The 21789-nt window shown below is 38.5% G+C and overlaps 1 protein-coding gene across 1 annotated transcript in view; it reads right to left on the reverse strand.

The window, feature by feature from the left end:
• The window catches only part of ERCC6 (ERCC excision repair 6, chromatin remodeling factor), a 72545-nt gene that overhangs the window by 23187 nt on the left and 27569 nt on the right, over window positions 1-21789 (reverse strand). The window contains exons 6-8 of the mRNA XM_061162014.1: window positions 18557-18685; window positions 14288-14446; window positions 7193-7328 (exon numbers count right to left, since the gene is read on the reverse strand). Of these exons, the coding sequence (XP_061017997.1) occupies window positions 7193-7328; window positions 14288-14446; window positions 18557-18685 (424 nt within the window). The remainder of the gene's footprint in view (window positions 1-7192; window positions 7329-14287; window positions 14447-18556; window positions 18686-21789) is intronic.

The following is a 21789-nucleotide window of genomic DNA, read 5'->3' on the forward strand; positions in this document are numbered from 1 at the left end:
GAAGTCCTAATAATGGTGGTTTAGCTGTTTGTCTTCAGCATAAATATCAGAAAAGAAACAGATTGTAGGACTATCAAACCACTGTCAGGGAAAGAAAGGAATAGGAAATAGACAGGTGGTTTCAGACCTAACTGCAGAAGGAAATGGCAACCCACTCCAGTACTCTTGCCTGGAAAAATCCTATGGACAGAGGAGCCTGGTGGGCTACAGTCCATGGGATCGCAAAGAGTCAGACATGACTGAGCAACTAAACTTAAAAAACTAAACTTCAGACCTAACATTTATTTTGGGGTTGCTATGTGACAGTGGGCTGACAGCAGTGACATTTTCCACTAGGAGAGTGTGGCCAAAACCTAGACTGGCACTGAGAATTAAGTACATGGGAACCATTAAAGATATGCCAAGGAAATGCAAACAAAAACCTGTGGGACACGGCCCCGCTTCTTAGAATTCAACATTAGAAGGGAGAGGAAGCCTAAAGGCAACTGAAAGTTTAAAAGTTAGGATACAAAGGATCTGAGGCTTGCCATCAGTGAACTCCTTCTGACAACTCTCAGCAGAGCCTCAGCCCACATAAAGGTCCTCACTCCTCACACCCCACTGAGGCTGAAATCAAACCAAGCAGCCACAGCAAGAGGTGAAAAAGGGACAGTGAGACAGGAAGATAAAACCAAGAACTAGTGAAGCTTAAGGACAAAACTTTGTAGAACTGATAAAGAAAAAATGTAAACAGCTCTTTGAAAAGACCCCAAAAGAGAGAGACCTCTGTCAAGTCAGCCTGAAGAAAAGACTAACACGGCAACATGAGAAATGTTAAGAGTCACCACAGAGGCAGTGAACACAAAATATCAGCCAATGCAGTGTGCAACTTAATGCCATCTGAAACCTGACAGAGGACGCTTACTAAAAATAAATAAATTACCAAAATGGACCCAAGAAAAATGAGACAAACCAATCAGACCCGTTCTTAAGGACTTGAAAACAATGTTAAACTTTTCCCACCAGAAGTCTACTAGACCCAAGGGTTTTATGAGTCAAGTAGGTATCAATTCTGCAATTTAAATGACTCCAAAATACAGAACAAGAAGACTAGCAAAACCCTGTTTTCAAACCTGACAGAAGCAATATACTCACATGTACCCCTCAGTAGAGATCCATTGCTTTATAAATAAAAATTTAGCACTATATTAAGCGAATAAGGCATCACAGGAGTAGAATCACTAAATATTAGGAAAACTAACACAATCATTCATATAATCATAATCATATAAATTTTATAAACTCAACATCTTCAAAAATATTATCTTAATAAACAAGAACTAGAATATTTTTTAATTCAATAGAATATAAAGGGTGTAACACTGACCAAGAAAATTTTGAATGAGGAAAAGAGAGAAACTGTCTTACATCACACACACCTCAGGGCTCACCTGAACCTTCAGAGGTGAGAGCTGTAATACCTGGCGCTAGTAAAGGTTCAACAAGTGAGAGCCGTATCATTAACACGACACCGCTGTACCTTCTCCCTATTCACGAGCTTCAGTGCCTGCACAAAACTGCACAGAGGGAGCCATTTCCTGACTATTTTTTTTTTGGTACCTTATGATGAATGCACTGCCTCGACTCCACCCACTTCTCCCTGACCAGAATGCTATCCATGGCCTCGGGTCCCACCACGGCAGTGAGTGTCCAGCGAAGACACGCAAGCTGTCCAGAGATACACTGCTCCACCTTGCACTCATCCCACCAGTGCTGAGATTTTCAGAAGCCAGAGGTGATTGTAACAGCTCCTCTGCATCTTAATTTTCCACTGGAATTCTGAGCAGGCAGCCATCGCAACTCTATCTCCATCTCCCCCTCCTCCCGGGAGAGCAGTGGCTGCTAGAAATCATGGAGCAGGCGGGGTGAGGGACAACAGCGAATGGACACACGGCCACGTCCTGCACCCTGAGTTCCAGGCGTGGGGATGTGTGCACAGAGAGAAATGGGAGAGGAAAACAACAACTGTTTGGGGCCTGAAAGACAGAAGTGAAATTACCACTCACATTTGTAAAGTGTCCACTGCATCACAGCCAAACCCTGCCCATGCGGTTTGTTCACGACCTTGGAACTCCTAGCTGCTGAATTCACCAACTCACCACCTTCATTCCACTACACTCCAAGCAACACCACCCTGAACTGGATTCTGGACACCCCTCTACCACACTTAAACAAATGGGACGCCAAACCTCCCAGTTATGCACCACCAGAGTGATGCTTAGCTTCATGGGCATGTCTAAGAACTGAAGTTTATTTCGAAAATTCTGAGATTTAAGCTATAGCTATGGAAATACAAATTTTCTACCATATTCAGAAAGATGTATGATGATGAGTAAGAATCAAAGATGCTTTTATAAAAAGAGTAAGAAATTTGCTGAACGTCTGCATTGAAAATATAACCTCCACTTACCAGCCACTGGGTAAAAACACATCTAAGACTATTTGTTTTCACCTGATTCCATCTCAGAATTCTGTAGCTGCCTAGACCGGAGTTTCAATAATGGTGAATTGTTGAATATTATGGAGGTCTCTATCCAAACACTTAAGACAAATCATCTCGGGCGGTTTCCAAATTAAAAGCTTGTAAAATATGTAACCTCTCCGAGTTTTTGCAATTAATAGGGTACATCTGCAATTAGCCTGACTTACTGAATGCAGTGCTGTTGTCATTAAAAGATGTCTGTGAAAGTGCTGCTGTTATTATGGGGGCTCAAGAGACCAATCCCTCCTAGAGGGCAAACAGTGGACTGGTGGAAAACAACAGCCATAAATCACACTGTCAGGCAGCGGGGAGCGCCGAGAGGAGCACAGGCACATGAAGGCCATTCACAGGAAACACAGCCCGGCAGCTTCCCAGGCAGAATTTACTGCACCTGTAATTAATTAAAATTTCCTTCAAGCTAAATCTTTAATAAACAAGGATTTGTGCTGACAATGAAGAAAAAAAGGGCCCCGGCAACATAATTTTACAATATCCCTTACAGAACAATCGCAGCATCTATCATGTCTTGTATCAGGTGTATATGCCGTCTTGAAAGTTAATAGGAGCTAACATCACTCTGTGTTATAATTTGTGTACCTGGAGTGGATCTGAAATAGTTAGGATGCTTGAGGGACCATGTGGTCCTTTTCTACTTTTGTTATGTTTTTTCTTGACTCCCAGCTTTTTAAAAAGCCAAGTCTTTTCATGCTAGCGTTTCAGAAAACGGGCCTTTTTAAAGAACATGTGATGGCAGTCGTGCCAGATGGCTGCATCCTGGTGTGGTCTGTTCTCTGGTCACACCCTGCCTTTCCCAAAAAAGAATTTTAACATTCTATTTCACTGTATCCATTTGGAGCCAATGTACCTAGACACAAGGTGGAAAAGGTCTACATGGGAAGGATTGTGAATATTTTTTATAAAGTGAGTGTGAAGTTTCTATCTCAAGTATAATTACATTGAATCAATCAGAAACATCAAATGTCTTTTCTCAAGTACTGAGATGAAGAGGCCTACCATATTCTTTGTTTTCAATAGTAGGAATTACCTGAGTAAACATTATATGCTGGGGAGCTAAGTTTATTGTGCACCCATATGAACCCAACAAATTCTCAAAAAATTACTAAAAAAAAAAAATACCCATTTTCAAGAGTTCAAACAAGGCTCAGAGAAGCTGAGCAACTTGCCCCAGGTCACAAAGCTATAAAATGGCAGATCCAAGATTCAAGCCCTGGCCTGGTCATTATAAAATCTATGCCTTTAAATCTTTATGTCACTGCTCCATTTCCTAATCCTATGGCTCTAAATATCATGAATGGATCAAAATGATGAATCTCTTTGAATTATTAATATCAAAACTATTCCACAGTATTACCATGGCCTACAAAGCAGAGAAAGGTGAGAGAGCTTTAAAGTGATAACTTTTCAGAATATAAGCAAGACATTTCTCACTAGACAACTTCCAACAAATTGAAAAAAGGGTCCTTAATAATTAAATAAACTTTACAACATAGTGCTAAAGATGCCACTACCTGCTGTGAGTTATGAGATAAGTATTATAAAGCTGTCTTCTTTTATTATCTTTTCATGTATAGTCTTTCCCCAAGAAAATGGTTAGTTTTCCAAGGCCAGTTAGAAACATCATATCCATTTTTGGCAACCCAAATAACATCACATACCTACAATATTGTATTTACAGTTATTCAACAAATAAAGATTAATCAACTTATGTATCAAGTTTCTCTCCATTAGAAAAAGGGATCATAAAACATAATGAGAAAAGGAAAATCCGAGATTCCTAGTAAATGAGATTTCAACTGACCATTAAAGGAGATTCAGAGCCTGAAAATGTTCTTATCTGATTTGATCATTTGATTGAAAATATTGGCAAAAAAAAACATATTTTTTTTTTGCATGGTTGCTGAGTATGCATTTCATAACTCAAAATTATGCTGTCAACCAAAGAGAATATTAACAAAGACAATATAGGGTCACATAATGAGAGAGGTGGGAAGCTAAAAGGCAATTTAGGGAAGAAAAATGATAAATAAGTTCCATTAGAAATTGTTTGATCATTTGTTATCTATTCTCTAAATGAAAAACTTTAAAAATTTTCCAAGTTTAACATCTGCCAGTTACAACAAATCTTTAGAAAAATAAGAATAATCTACTGAATATGAATAATAATTCTGGCATTATTACACTGTTAAGCTTCCCAAAGAGAAATTCTCTTCCCTTCCCTATTTTCTCCAGCACTGAATGTCCCTATCCCAGAGTGCTGCCATTTTATTTAGACAGGACAGCCAGTGGGCACAGAATGTTTCCCCATGGAAAAGAGAAATTTCAACCTACAGGATGGAAAGGAAGTTAGACAGCAAATGCTGGCTTAGAGGACAGAACAGCACTTGCAGGATATTTGTAGTGTGATTAAGAAAAGTAAACTCTGTTGCAATTTAACATACACCTGTAAGCCAACAAGTGTGCATGGGTGGTAACAAGCATCTGTACACACAAAACAAATACAAAAGGAAGAAGCAGAGGGATCAGATGCTACTCAGTGTTTTAATCCAGAAGCCAGAGTTCTGATCTCAGAAATGTTCAGAAATAGGAATTTTGTTTCCATTTCTGGAAACAAGGCCTGTGCAGAGGAATTAACACATTTTCAATATGCTATTATCACAAGTAATAAACTGATACTAATATTAATAATAAACAGTGTTTCTAAGTAGATAGTATGGTTTGAAAGATACAGAAGACCACCTTTTCAATCTTTCCAATAACAGCTTACAACTTTAGAGATATGAGATATGAGATACTTTATAACAGAAAAGGAACTGTACAAAGAGTTAAGGGTCAGAGTAAAAACATAAGCCTCCTTACTTTTCCTCAAAACTTAAGTAAGAAACTTTCAAATTAAAGTCCTCAGTAAACCATTACGTACTAGAAAAACTATGAACAATTGTATGTATGCACATATCTGTGCATAACCAGACATCTCAGAAGGTGCAGATCACTGTTAAAAAAGAAGTGAATAATCTGTTCTTTAAGGTTTTGTTTGCCCTCCAAGCAAGTTAAGGAAGCAAGACTCATCAACAGAGGCACTGACCAACGTCAATTCTATTTCCATTCATTAGTCAATGTATTTCGTTTGCATGAAGGCTGCTTTTCAGGCTAACAGAGGAAATACAAGTGGGCCATGATATGGTGAAGGTGTAACAGAAAAGGCACAGAAGAACATAAAAGGATAAAGAGGAACCTGTGAAAAATGTGCTTTTTAAAGATATGCCATCAACTAATGAATTCTAGTACAGGATTCTGCAATACAAAGCATTAAGAAATGTCAAAAAACAAAGAAGTGAAAAAAGGAATCAAAAATATTTTACAAGGGTGATAACAAGATAGCTACAATTTAGCTTGACTAGAAAAATGATTGAAACTTATTTTCATAAAATAAAAAAAACACTGCTAAAAAAACACTTTTTAAAAACTGCAGCATTTACCTCATTTCATTAATTATTTCAACTCACTTATTTTCCATTTATCGTTTAAAATTCAGGGCAAAGTCAGCTGGTTTCAACAACAGCTAGTACAAGCAAGATTCCACCTCACCAAACCTGAGCTACCAAATTATAGATACTCCTGTTTCACTTCTATCAAAAGCTCTGCTTACTCATGATCATGAACAAATGGGAATTTGGAGGAAAGGGGGTCTTGGCAGAAGTACAAAGACATTAGAGCTTAGTGGCTCACATGTACTTAACTCAGCAAGGCAAACATTCACCAGCCCCCTCAGCTGGCACTGCTTTCATGGGGGCACGAAGACCTCACTCAAGAGCTATGAAAATCAGTAGAGAAGAACTCATAACAAACTGCCACTGCTCATCTACAGAGTAATGTACTTTACTGCAAACCCCAGTGAAAATGTGTAATTATCATCTATTCAGCTATAGGGGCACTTGGGATACAAAAATGATGAAGACATAGTCTCCACTCTGCAGAACTTACAGTCTAGATGATAGACAGAAATAAGAATTTAAAAAGCATAATACACGCTATCTATGCTACCCATAGAAGAACAGATGATAAACTTCCTTTTTGATGATGTGGCTAAAACAACAAGTAAATGAAGAAATGCCACCTTCAAAGAACAGTGATTACACTTAAATGGCAATCAAGGATTCAGACAACAAAAAGCAACTTAATTAACTAAAAGGCAATAATACAAATAACGAAAATCTCAAAATGGCAGGCTGTTCTTTTGCTCATTAAAAACACATTTTAAATGCATGTTAACAAATGCCTTTACTGATTAAAATACTAATTACATTTTGTACCTACTTTCCTACAACTGTTTAAAGCCAGTAATGCCTCAAATCCAGCCAGTTAACTATTGCATAAGGCCCTTGATTTCTGGTCCCACTCAGGGTATCAGGCTTGTGTTTCACTGGATAAGAACATGTCTTATCATCACCATGGGCTGTTAGAATGATAAAGCCTACATTCGTAACTGTTCTGAAAATACAGAGTTCTAAATTGAATCGAACAATAAATGCATGAAAGAAATATCAGAACATACATCTGAGAGATAAATGGATCAAAGCAAAAACAATCATGTAAAATGGAAGGTTTTAAAACAAAAACAAGCAAAAAGGTATTGAAGTATTGTAATGTTACCTTTTTGTGGGTAAAGGACCCCGTTTCGTGCAGAATTGCCACTCTGAATGGAGGCCACCACGTGTGAAATTCCTTCACCCACTGATGCATCACCGTTGTTGGACAGACAATTATGGTCGGACCCAACCCCTCGAACCTGCACCCAAAATGTCCAAGAGGAAAAGACAACCATGAATGATAGTATACGGATGATTAACTGCCAAACATGAAAAAAGAAACAAACAAAACTTTACAGCTCGAAAAAGAAAATCCTACTGAGGATAAATCCACCTAGTGAAATCCCTACAACCCATTCATCAATGAGTGGATGCATGTATTAACAAGAACCACCAGCTAATATGTTAAAAATATCATCTACAGTAAAGTAAATCAAACAAAAACTACCTAACAAGGAAATTTTTCTCTCTTCTTCTATTTCAGATTAGTGAAGGCATATATGGTATATATCAACCTAGGTGAACATAAGAACATATTCAATCAGTTTGAAGCTTTATAGTTTTCACCCACAGGATTTCACTGAGTCTAAGAGCCCCGGGAGGCCAGCAGGATAAGAATCCTGCAGTGTCCAGGCTGCTGAAGGTTGGTGTGCCCAAGGTGCCACGGTTACCAGGAGATGGAGTAACACCTCAAGTCAGTCTTCTGAAAGCTGCAGCCTACTTTTGCACTACATCACTTCTCCATGTGATACAAAACCAGTGGGTGAGCACCAGTGACCATTTCTCCCAGAAAGCCCCAGTCAACGGAGTTCAAGAGTCACAGTTTTCGTGGAAAGCAGCTGAGCGTTACATATCAAGAGCCTTAACAACAGTCGCATGTTGACCAAATAATCCCAAGACAAACATTCGTGTACCAAGATACACACTGTAGCATTCTTTGTACTGCAGAAAAAGTGGGCGCTACCTGAACATCTGTAAATAAGAGACAGGCTAAATAAACCATCCTATTTCTTTACTACTGCACAGGCAAGTAGCTAGGAGCACTGCCTAGGTCTGAACCCCAGCTCTGCACGTACTAATGGAACTTCAGTTTCTCATCTTAAAATGGGAACAACAGCCAGTTATATGAAGTTTAAATCAATAACTATAAAGTGCTTAGAACAGTATATAGTAAATACTATTAGGATTTGTTAAGACAGAATATATCATATAACCATTAAAATCATCTTTGAAGAATATGTAACACCTGGGAAATGTTTCAAGGTCTTTCTAAAAACCACATAATGTATGGAATCATTCCAACTCATTTACACACAGGGAGCCAGAAAACTGGTCATGGCCACTGTGTCAACATCCATCTCTCCCCCTTTTCCTTCCGGACAGAACAACTGTGTGCAGGTGTCCCCTCTTCCTTCCCAGACATGTACTTGATGGGACTCTGACCACTGTCTGGTTACGGCAAAGAGGGAAGGCGCCAGAAACAGTTCATCTGCGGCCTGTTAGCACGCAGCATTCCCCTAGAGATGCTCACCAGTCCACTGAGGGGCCTGGGAAGACTGGCTGGCTCATGGTAAGGAAGCACTTATGCTCTAGGTCAGGGATAGTGTCATCTCTCGGTCTCTCCTGCTGCATGTGAACAAGGAAAGAAGAGCCCAGCAGCCACTGGCGGTTGAGTTACTGTGCAGAGAGATCTTATGACCACAAAAAGAATTGGCCTCAGGAAAACCTGGGCCCCCGAGGAGACCACTGGGCTGCTTCTGATCACGCTGTGTCTACAATCTACCTCCTTGGTAGGTTCCTAGATGTATCACATGTATGTAAACATTTAACCCAAACTGAAGTCAGGATTTTTTTTACTGGCAGTCAAAATATCCTGATCCATACGACACCACAGGCACCTGACTGAACCAGTACCCTTCTGCCCGCCTTCCTACATGTCCACATGGAACCATGTCTGAGCCAGAGCCCCACCACATCAACGCTTCTACTACTCCACCTTCAGCCCTGCTGAGAGACGGGTGTCAGTCAGCGCAGAACATGAAACCCAAGCCAAAGTCAAACTGGCTATGGGAATCTCTTCAACACCAGACTCACACTCAGCCACCAGAGGCAACCAGGAGCCGAGACTGACAGAGGACACTGGAGCCTATATCGCCTACCTCTCACTCTGCAGCAGTCACTGGCGATTTTTAAACTGTCATGCTCTGTCTGCTGCCTATTTCTGCCCACAAGGATGCTGACTATCTGAAGCTATCCACTGCACACACTTTCCCCATGCTACCATCTCACTAACCCTCAGTTTCAATCACTCTATTCACACTGGTAACGTGAATCTAGGTCTCCAGCCCCAGTCTCTTTTCTGAGCTCCAAAGTACCATTTGCCTGGATGTCCAACTACCGGCTGGTCTCTCCACTCAGATGTCCCCACAGTACCACATGTCATCCTCCTCTGAACTGTCCCCCCTCTGGGGTTTCCTAATCCAATGGAAAGAACTGTCACCCATTCTCCAGGAACCCTCGGTGGAAACCCAGGCCTCTGCCCACTCCTATTCTTCACCACATCCAACCAATACAGAGTTCATATCACAAACACTTCCTCTCTGGATCACTTTGTCTCTCCACTGTTAACACTCCCCTTCTGGCCACTATCATCTCTTACCCAGGATACTGCACTTTCTAGCACCACCTTTTTAAGAAAGCACAATCAGAATGCCTCATCCCTTTGCTTAAGAGCCTTTTCATGTTTGTTCCTTACTCTTGAGACAGTCCAAACACCTCACCCTGCTGTATGAGACCACGAGGATCTGACCTCGGGCCACCTCTTCAGCATCACCGCTCTCCAGAGCCCTCATCCTGACCGACCCCTCACAGTTCAGCACCCCTCCCTGCCAGCACTCTTTTCTTACCAAGTGTAGACTCCTCTGACCTCTCAGCCTTCACCTTGTCCCTTCTTTCCCTCTTATTCCAACCACCCTCAACCTGCCCTTCAGCCCTCAACTTCCTCCCTTCCTGTCCCTTTCTCTCCAGGTAGGTTAAGGACCCTTCCTTGGTGCATCCATACTAGTTAGGACTCCACATTAACCCTGTCATAATATATATCACCCTTTGTGTGTGTGTGTGTGTGTGTGTGTGTGTGTGTCTGTGTGTGTGTGTGTGTCTGTGTGTGTCTGTCTGTGTGTGTGCGCACGTGCATGTGTGTGCAGGACATCCTTTCTAAGCTCCTTCACAGTACAGGGGTAGCTTCTTCTTTAAATGATCTCAATGTCTAGATCACAGAAGGCAATGAAAGAATATTGGCTTTTTTAATGAAAACTTCTTTTAAAAGGTTGAAAGAAAATTATATTGAAACATTAAAAGAGATTATTTTTGAGTTGGAGATCATGGTTGACTTGTTTTTTTGCTACAGTTCAATAAATAATTCTCAAACTTAAAATTTTTTTTTGTAAACTAAACCACACAGCACTGGAAATAGTAAAAATTATCTGCACAACTGAAAAATACTTTGTAGAAAAACAAGCTACAACCTAAATAAGGCTGACCCTTTTACTCCAATGTAACAAAATACCGCCACCCATTTCTAAATCCTCCCAACCTTCAGCTAGTTACTGCCCCTGCCCCTCTGCTCCAGAGAATGGGCTCTGATCACAAGAAGCCAGGAGCTGACAGCTCCTGAAGAATTCCCAGCAATGTCTCAGCGTCCCCCCAAGGGCAGGTCCCCTCAAACTCCTTGGGAAGAGTATAGCTCAGCCCTGGCCCCTTCTGCGACAATACTCCCTAAAAGGATTAAACACAGCAACTTCTTATATCCTCCAAGAGCAATTAGAGAGCTATCAATATGCACATACTGTCTAAAATATTTAAAAACAAACTCACTTTCAAATAAGCATAAATACATACATATGTTTTTTGCAGGTCATACAGCATTTTGAGGTCATATAAAAGGTCATACTCCTTTTATAACATGGTCGCTGTCAACTGCTACAATATTATTTAAGGCCAACATTTTATTCTGGCCTAACATCTGTCTGGCATTATTATGCCCTTCAATTTCTACCATTCCCTTAGGAAACTATGGAGGTTTTCACACAGAGTGGGAATCCAGGAGCAGACCTAGACTGCTCCAGAACCACAGAAGGGGCAATCACATCCATTAACAATCACATCAACTGTACCACCCTTCTCCAATCCTCAATACCAGTGAGATGATCTTAAGAAAGGGCTAAATGTACTAGAGCAATTAAGTACCAATTACCAAACTGGCTACAGTTTCCTTCATCTTTGATTATCATTGATTACCTAATAAGTATACAAGACAATACCTCCGTGGTCAAATATTTCAACCTGCAGGATAGAAATCTGCCACTCATAGCCTTGAACTTATCAGGAATTACAAAGTAAAAATATTTACCTTTGAAAGTTTACTAACTTTTTCAGGCCATTTATTTGTAATTAGGAATTTCCTAAGTGATATCCAAGACTTCACAGTATTAACTGAAGTTTGAAAGGTTAACCATTTATTTCTTCTCCATCATAAAGTTCAAGGGCCTATCATTATAATATGAATGGCAAGGAGAAAAGTATATAGTGTATACATTAGGAACTGGGAAAACAACCAGTATAGATTTTTATTAACCACATGTAAGTATGCTTTTCCTTCTTTTTAAAAGACATTACATATAAAACACATTTAAGAAACAAAAATAAAAAACTTCTTTTTACCATTAAGTTCCTTCTTGGTATCCCAGAGACATCCATGGTTTCAGGATCACTGACCTTAAAATTACAATCCTAAGACCATTCAAATAAAAGCCCCAAAATCTACAGCCTGCAAGAGTTCAGAGGAAATTTACACAGCCCATGAAGCAATGCTGGCTCATGCAGAACTTGGTTTGACTATACACCCGACTATTTCTCTTTAGGACATAAACCTAGAGGAAGACTCCAAGTTCACCTAATTTCAGAGGAGGACATGCTATAAAATTGTGAGAAAAATGTTATACAGTTTGCCCTGGTACAGGCACAGAGAAGAGACCAAGCTCCTCTGAACACCTCTATTCACAGAGACCAGTCGTTTGGCTGATATATAACTGCATTCTGGGAAGCCACTTCTACCAATACTATCTTAATAAAGATGATCTGGGCTATAATCCAACATGCCACACTATTTCATTATGGAAAAAAGGAGATGCACATTGATAGTTAATTGATTACAGCTGCTGCTCATTATTAGCCCACAGTTCACTCCTAGTTGGATTGTCACCACTCAAGAGAACATGTTTTAATTTTTCGATCAAAACTACACTGCAGGGATGATTTTAGGTTTCCCAGGCCCAGCGTATTAGACCCCACACAAGTTTCATGATAATAGGAAAGGAAGGGAAGAAAAGAGATGGGAAATAAGAAAATCCCAGAAATCATTTAAGGAAAGAAAGATAGTCTTAGAAACTATCTAGGGCAGCTTGGGGCATTCTAGTTATCAAAACCAAACCAAAACAAACGAGAAATGCAGAGGCAAGCCAACCAAACAGCTTGTTTAGAACAGAGAAAGCACTTTACAAATGGTAAATTAACGATATACCTAGGTAAGAAAACACTAAATGCCCATTTTCAACTTTGACTTTTCCATTGGGATGGAATGTTTTCACATGAAATGTAGTAGAATTTCAGTATTGGAAGAAAAAAACTCTGTTTCAACACTTTATTGTAGTAACAACAAAACATTTAATATTTAAAAATCTCCCAATATATTTTTCCCTTCCTACAACTGTGTAAGTATTTCTAAAATATCCTAAAACTTTAAGTACTGCTCATGGGATGTGCTGATCTGCTAAATTAATGAGAAAAGTAAGGAATAAAAACAAAGCAAAAAACTCTGAAGATTAAAATAAAAAGTTCTTTACTTAACACATTATGGTTTGTATTTGACCAACTCTAATAATCTTGCCTGGAGAATCCCATGGACAGAGGAGCCTGGCGGGCTACAGTCCATAGGATCACAAAGAATTGGACACAACTGAAGTAACTTAACCCACAACACACACAACATTCCACTAAACATTTCTCATGATGAACCAGAGTGTAAACAGTCACTTTCTGCTGTGGCTGACTTCAGGCACACTAACACTCTTTTAAAGGGGTCGTCAAATCACATCCTGTGACTGCCTAGGGTTTCTACGATGTAAGTGTCTGGTAAATATCTTGCTGTTACTCATCAGGTAAAGCCTATTAGAATCCAAGGAGCTGCTGGATTATCTGGGTTTAAAATTAAATATTCCACATAATTCATCTAGCACTAATTGATTTACATTATTCATCTACCATTACTGATTTACATAAAAAGTCAACTTATAGCTTAAATATGGAAATGCTCATTGAATTTCAAGATAAACTATTTCAGTCCTACCACAAAGAACAAGCATAGCTTAAATGTTTATTCTTTCAGAAGATTAAAGTTTTAATAATTTGAATTCCTAAAGAAAATAAAGATTACAACCAAAAAATAATTTTCTATCATTTTATATTTCTATCATTTAGACTTTGGCTTTCAAATTTATATAAAATTCTTAAAGACTGGGAGAGCAGGGAGAAAGCATAGTGAGCAGACAAGTATGTAATGTCATTAAAAAAAAAAAAAGCACTATCTACAAATGCTATCACGTGTAATGATTACAAAAGAAATCCTCCAAAGATTCAACTTTTCCCATGAATAGACTTTGTACTTACTGTAATGCTCACCTGGTCTCCTGCCAGAACAAATATTTTAATGTAAAATTTAATAAATGGAACTAAAGGTATTACATCTAATTTAAAATTCCATATTGTGTAAACTATTGATATTAACATAATTGAGTTTGTAAACAATCCATTTGTAGACGCTAACCTTAGACACTGTATTGACCCAAAATATCTAGTGGGGCTCATCTGCAAAATGAAGCATCAATGCCTGGAATTCATTAAAAGTGTTACATGTTTAATTTCTCCTGCCCTACAGCTCCATTGTCTCGTAAAAATTTTCCTTTGATGTCCCCCACTAAAAGAATTAAAGGAATATTGTAATTGAAATGTCATCAATAATTCACAAGACCCTCCTCCACAGCAATACATCTGATGAAATATTAATTGAGCTCCACAGACTGACAGTCTGCAGAGGAGCACTTGCCTGTAATTTGAACCACGAGTCCTGATCTTGCTGTAGCTCAGACCTGCCAAGAAGGCAATTATCTGGATGGTCTTGCCCAATCCCATTTCGTCTCCCAGAATCCCTCCTGCCTGCTGGCAGTGCAATTCCCACAGCCACCTAACACCTGTCTGCTGGTACCTACAACAACAAACACCAACAAGAAAGGAAAATGGCAAATGGTGGGTAATACAGATCATAACAGAAAGCACTCATGAATTAATCATTTAGCGAGGTTCTAGTACCAGTCAGAGAAACATGCCGGATGTGTGTTTTACATGAGTATTATATTTATAAGGTCATACATTTTTGATTACCTAAGGCATAAAATCACACATTTTTCTTTACAGAACATTAACACATTTCTAATTAAACTGATAGATAGGGTAATTAGGGACTATTTCATTTCTTTTTCAGCATTAGAAATAGCCTGGTAAACAAGCATAAACTTATTATCTTTTATTCAATATCTTCCTGAAAAAAAACTCAGAATGTTTTTTAGTTATATAAAGTTCTGATAATTTTTCTATGAAAAGATGCATTAACATTTACTTTTCCAATCTGAACAGCATAAAAAAGCAAGACAAAGAAGACTATAATTTACAGTATATACTGTTGAAAAGTCACTTGGTAATCATATTATCTTTTTATAGGAAAAATTAAATTTTAAGGCCATAAACAAGTCTAAAGAATAGGGCTAATCACAAAATTAGTACATAACAGATGAGTCTGTCATACTACTAGCAGAGGCAAAAAAAACCAAAAACAGTTTAAAGGCTCAAAAACACAAAAGGTGTTTTAATATTTTAAAGTAGAACTTGATTCAGTGACTTTATCATAGATACAAAGGTCAGTGCTATTAAAATTTTAAATAAATTTTAAGCTTGATTTTAAATAAGTACAGGTCAAATAGAAATAATACACTCCCCTCTAAAAAAAAAGAGGGTTGGTATTTGCCCTTTCCCATCAATGGTATGTTTAATGCAATAATCTAAAAGTGAAGTTTAAAAAGGAAAAAAGCAAAACGCATTTCTGAGAATGAAAGAAAGATTTAACACTATGGAATGGCATAAAAATTATATGCCAAGTTTAAAAATCTAAAGGAAAAAGCACTTAAAAGACAATGAAAGCTAAAGATTTTTTTTCCCTCCCAAAGAAAATACCAAGGCTAGTGAGATGGCTACCCTAAAAGAAGGCGATTTTGTTGTTTTACTGCCCAACTGTTTACTCTTTGGTACATGGTATCTCTACCTAAAATCTCATGGATTTCAGTCCCTGTGAAACTAGTTTTATTTACTCTTCTCTCAGTAAGTATGTCATCGTTAACTTTCCCCCAGTATTTTGAAAATCAGCTGTGGAAAAAAATGTAGTCCAAAAAGTTCCCCAAAAAACTGATGTACGTTCACAATCCACTAAATTCCAGTCAACTAGCCTCCTTTTACTGAGGTACAAAACTAGGGGGCCAACTCCTCTGGGAAGAACAGGGGCCAAAATCTTCCAGAGGTCATTCCAAAGCTTTCCCACTACATGACACTGTCTCCACCCAACACGGCTCCAATCCCTCTCTGTCTGGGGCCAATTAACTGAAAGAACCTAGAGAGGGACAATCGAGAAACAATGAAAGGAGTACCAAAGGGTGACCAGCATGGTATCCAGGGGGAGTTAGGGCATCCGGATTCTAGGTGACCCATGAGAGGCAGAGAGTGTGCTCAATGTCTCCTCATCTACAATTTCCAAGGTCATCCAAACAACATACGGTTGTGTGTATAAGAAGTTGATTAACACTAAAGAAATGACTTAAGGAAAAACACCCACTAGGCAGCCTTGTAAATCACCTCACTACATGGAAATCCCTAACCACACCTGGGGACATTGTGCAAAGATGGCGAAGAACAGATGCCTCTTTCTCTGAAGGCCCTTGGGCTGCGTCAGCACACTGGATGGTAGGCATGCATCACTGGATGAGCACTGCCGGGACTGGGCTCTGATTCCAGCAGTATCACTAACTGACTCAGGTTTTATTGCTTTAATTTCCTTAATAATAAAACACTGTAAAACAATTCCATACTTTAAATGAAAGCAGGCTATGGAATTCAGTTTTCAGATCATTTGAAAACATAAAAATTACTCTTCAGGAAAAGTTAAAGATTTTTACAAACTGCTGTAAAAGAGTAACAAAATTACTATACTCTGCTTCCCCCATGAGACTGAAGCACCACAAAAGAACCACAGATAACTGGTGTATTTTGGCACTGTCACATTAACCTAAGACTGCATTTACTAGTGTGGCTAAAAGTAAGGTCAAAAGATTGAATTTTGTCACTTGATTGCTAAATCACAGAGTCCAATATATTTGTTGAGTAAATTTTCAAAACAGAATTTCAAAAGTTAACCAGGATCGTGCAGCAAATAGCACTTAAATAGATAACAGCATCTGCTGACTCCTTTGTGTACAAATATATCCTGTTAATTTCATTCCACAGAGTGTGGTAAATACAGTAAAAATATATCTACAGCTTAAAATTAAATTGGCCTGGCTAAAACTCAATCATGAAAGAAAAATGGAGACTCTGCCAATGATACTACATTTTTTTTCATATAGCAGAATAAAAGAAACAGAAGTTTTGTAACATTTGAAATATTGAAACTTCTGCTTCTGAGAGATGAAAAATGAAAATAAATATTTTCAAGGAATGTGTAATTGAGACAAAATTTTTTTCAACATGTATTTACACTAACTACAATAAGGCTAACAGTCAATACACTGAATCTGATACACTCTTAATAATAAGTAAAGTTTAGTTCTATTAACCCTGAAATTTCTTTGCTAGAAAGTCCCACATTTAGACAAAAATGCACATTCAACTTCATTCTTGAGGGTATTTGCCAAATCACTTAACACTCACGTAGAAGTATCCTGTCTTCATTAAGTTAATCTGTAACCTGGGTATTCCTTCCGCTAGTACAACACAGATACTATTTGGCCTGTTTCTTAGTAAGAAATCACTTTAGAGAAGATGAAAAGAGTTGCCAATAAATATTATCTCTATTTATATTTCCATAGTTAATTTTCATTTGGGAAAAGCAACAGCCAAAGTAGCCACTTCTACAGGCTATAAAACATCTCCAAAAATTTATAGAGATTCCCCACAGTTCTTCTTTATAGTTCTGTCCAGTATAGCAACCCAACCAAGATATTTCACATCTTTAGCATTCAGCTTTCTTATATGTTCATTGGGATAAAATAACTACTCCCTCTGTCCCCTCCACCCTCAAGAGAAAAGTTAAAATTATAATAAAAGCTCTTTGAGAGGAAATATAAAAAGCAGGCTCTTTTTAAGTAGACATCTTGCACAAGTTTCAGGCATGGCTATCAGCTGAATCTATGAAGGAGATTAAACCCAATTGTCTCAAAGAAAGATGTTTACATCCTGCACCCAACTACCAAGTGATGATACAAGAGACAGAAAGAAGCTACTTAACACTTTAACTTCCTATATGCATCAAGGAAGCTTTCTTAAAGTACCTTGTTAAGTAAATCCCAGGAGGGATGAGACTGAAACCCTGGCTCAGTATTTACATTCATCACGGAGACTGTACTGGACCTTGTAGGCTATGGACACGCATCTACCACAGGGTATCCATTTATCTGCAACCCTGGGCCATTTCACATATAAAACATAGTTTTTCAGTCCTGAAGGTGTTTGCCTACATCTTCTCTTTTGATGTAAGAATCACATCTACAGGAAATACTTAGATACACATTTGGTCAGCTCAAAAGTATTATACCCTTAGGTATAATACAAGACATTCAAAAAAATAATCTCTACAAAGTTTTTTTTTTCAACACAGAAGTATAAGACCTCTGCAATATTGATTTTAATAAGCAATTCTTCTTAATTAATCTGATTTAAGAAATTAGAGGTTTGGCCCCTTAAAAATGCTAAAAACAACAACAAAATAACTTGATATAAATAGCTTTTAAAGTGTTGTTTTTAGTCGGCTGAGACAGGTCCACATAGATTTGTAAGTTTATAAACACACTGAACGCACACTTCAGTCAATTTATTATCATCTAATTTTAATGAACAGCATGTGGCTAAAATTTCATTTGACAGTAAACCGTATTCAAAATAAATTGCTGCAAGTACCTTAAGGGCCCACAGGTTAACTACTATGTAGTTCCTAAAATATTAATTTGTACACAATGGCTTGATGACAGATGTAAAGGAAGGAACACATGGCACATACTTAAAAAGTTTTTTGAACAGAAAACCCGGCATTTTAAAACCTTCGTCAAATTCAGCATCGCTTTCCTCAGAATCATCTTCAAGCCTCAAACTCTGCTCTTTGTCCTTCAGTCTCAGTTTCTTCCATCTCCTGCCAGGATAACAAAAACCATATTTTCATTACTTTGGTTCCAAACCAGATTAAAATAGATAGTTCAAAGTAATACAAAGAAAAAAAAACAGACAAAATAGAACAGTCCTTTAGCTTTCTGCTGCCATCATTACCCAAAACACTGATGTTCAAGAGAGAAAAAAAAGATTCTCTTTTCCCTCCTCTTCAATTCAATTCTCATTTGAATTATTATAGCTGCTCTAGAAATATTCCTGTAAGGTCTCATTTCATTATCAAAACTACTTGCTCCTCTCCCGGCATACCCTAAGGGAAAATTCCGCTGCTAGTTCCTAAGATATATGAACTTAATTCTAGAAAAGATTCAGTGGAAATTTCAATATAACTAAATTTATAGATACTAAATGTCATAGCTCCAAAATGACAATGTAAGAAAAAATAAATTTTATTTATAATTACTATTTCTGTGCTAAAGATATGATGGCCATAGCATAAAACAGCACAACCTCTTGGAATATAAAGCAAGTTTTCGGTCAAAATTACTGTGTATCAGATTCACATGTTGATTACTTAATTAGGGACAGGCATCAACAATATCAAAGTATGGATAATTGTACGACTGAGAAAAGAAAGTGTTTGCTAAATAATATCTAAGTTATAAATTTAGTTATATGATGCTTTTCAGATACGAAATAGGATGAACATTTATATTTCAGAAGGGTGACTCCATGTATGTATAACAAAAGAAACATCTAAAGATCTGAGAGTATTAGTGATACAGCAAGGCTACTGGGGAGGTACAGTCATTTAGTCAGACTAATTCTGCACCCATATAACTAAAATGGACACTGGTGTCATAAGAGAGGGAAAAAAAAAAGTCAATAGCCTCACATTCTAGTTGCTTCCAAAATAATAGGACAGCTTTTTGCAGTATGCACGCAACTGACACTTTGAATTTCACAAAATGGCGGAAATGAAATAGCGCAGTAACACAGATAAATGCCTTCCAAGTAGAAAGCTCACAGGAAGGGGATAAGAACAGCAACGCATTTAAGACGTCATTAATCTGCCCTGACTATGCAGGACTAACAGAGAAAGTGTGAGGGAAGGTAGAGGAAAACATGAGAGGATAATATTGCACACGCGGCCCAAGTGGAAGAACGTGTTTTCCAACACCAATTACCAAACCAGCACAGAGGCCAAACACACGGGCAAGAGGCAACCCCGTGCGTAGATGCTGGAAGGCCTTAAAAGCACGTCCTCTGATGAATTCTAGCCTGGTGAAAATTTCAGCGCTTCAGAGTAAGGAAAAGAAGGGCTAGCTGAGGCTTAACTGTGATCAGTAAGGAAGAACTAGTTGGTGATCTGAAACTACTTCACAGGGCACTAGGAGAACCTATAAATAAGCACTGCTGCTGATTTCCAGAGAACAGACAACAGAAAAGGCAGTACAAGGCCAAGCCTAAGAAAAAAGCCATCACATAACCATGAAGTTTAATATGTGACAGTGTTTTTTTTTTGGGAAAATTTTAATGGCCTTTTTGTGCCTAACCTCTAAAGGCAATCTCTTCCTCTCTTCAATTAGTATTTTTCTTTCTTAAAAGTCATCACCACGCAATTCAGGAAGTACCTCTAAGTGGCTCTAACAGTCTTAGCTCCTCTTCTGAGTTGCACATTATCTACAAACTCAGGTAAGCACAATGGTATATAGTAGTGCTTCTCAACGGCGAGGGTGGGGGGCAACCTGGGCATCCTCTGAGGGTGACCCCCACTCACACCCCAGGATAACTTGACAATGGAGACAATCTGGTTGTTCCAAGTGCTGGGGGGCAGGGAGACATACTACTAGCATTTAGCAGGTAGAGGCCAGGATGCTGTTAAACATCCTACAATGTCCAAGACAGTCCTCTACAACAAAATATTACCCAGCCTCAAATATCAACAGTGCCAGGCTGAGAAATTCTGATATAAAAGTATCCCTTACAATTAGAACTTAGAAACTAAAATGATGTATATCCATTTTCCTGATATATATATATATATATATATATATATATACATATCTGATTTTCATTATCTGAAATTTAGCAAGCAAGCAATTTCAGATAATGAGATAGCCCTCAGTACCCAAATTCTTAAAATCAGAGCTCAGAACCAAACATCTGCATAATAAATTTCTTTTTAGCAAATTTTGTGGATAATATAAATTTTGAGAAAAAAAAATCACAGCCACTTAAAAATACTTCATTTTGCATCTACTCAAAAATAATTTACAGGAAGAAAAAGAAAAGCACCAGAAGATGCTGGCTTTATAAGTTCTGCACAGCAAGGTCACTGAATATTCTGCATCCAAGAGTTTCACACCTTAAACTTCACTGACAAATGAGAGCTACTTCCTTAGACCTAGCCAGTTCATCTTTGTGGCTATTAAATTTCCCACCACATCGTGCTGCTTCAACAGAGTTTCAACTTCCTCCCTCTCACTCTTTCCTCTCTGAAATATATAGGCGTCATGTTGCCACAGAACACACAGCACCTAGGAAACCGCATAAGCCACTACAGAATGATTGCATTCCAGTGCCTTCCGCTTCATAAAGAAAGATGAAAAGAGACAAACATTTATCCAGTTTGGCTAACAGATGACTAAAGGCGGTGGGGAAAAAAATCATTATTGCCTACAAGTATTTGTATCGTTGTGAAGACAAATTGCTCCAGTAGAATCGTATGCACATATTAAAGACAGAAAACACCAGCGTTATAAAACCACATGCACGTGTGGCTCCAGCTAAGAGATTCCCCTGGTATATAGAGCAGTAATTCCTCACGTGGCAAACAACCAAGAGACCTGACCGTCTAACCAGCGCCACGAACGCGGGCAGCACCAAGTGTTGGTCAGCAAGAAGTACCACGTGGCACGCTAGTGGGGTAGAGGAGGGCCAGATTCACTTCCACGCTGACAGAAACAGATGTCTTCCCATCTCAGATGCCAACAGGGTCTAAAACTGCTCTCTTCAGTGTGGTTAACTCGCTGGTCCTGCAGACTGGCAGGCTGAGCGGCCTGCCCAGTCTTCAGGTATAAAAGGGGCTTCCGTGTTGCGAATAAAGCGGGTCTGACGTATGCCCAA

Source organism: Dama dama, chromosome 15 (genome assembly GCF_033118175.1).
Source record: "Dama dama isolate Ldn47 chromosome 15, ASM3311817v1, whole genome shotgun sequence".
NCBI lineage: Eukaryota > Metazoa > Chordata > Mammalia > Artiodactyla > Cervidae > Dama > Dama dama.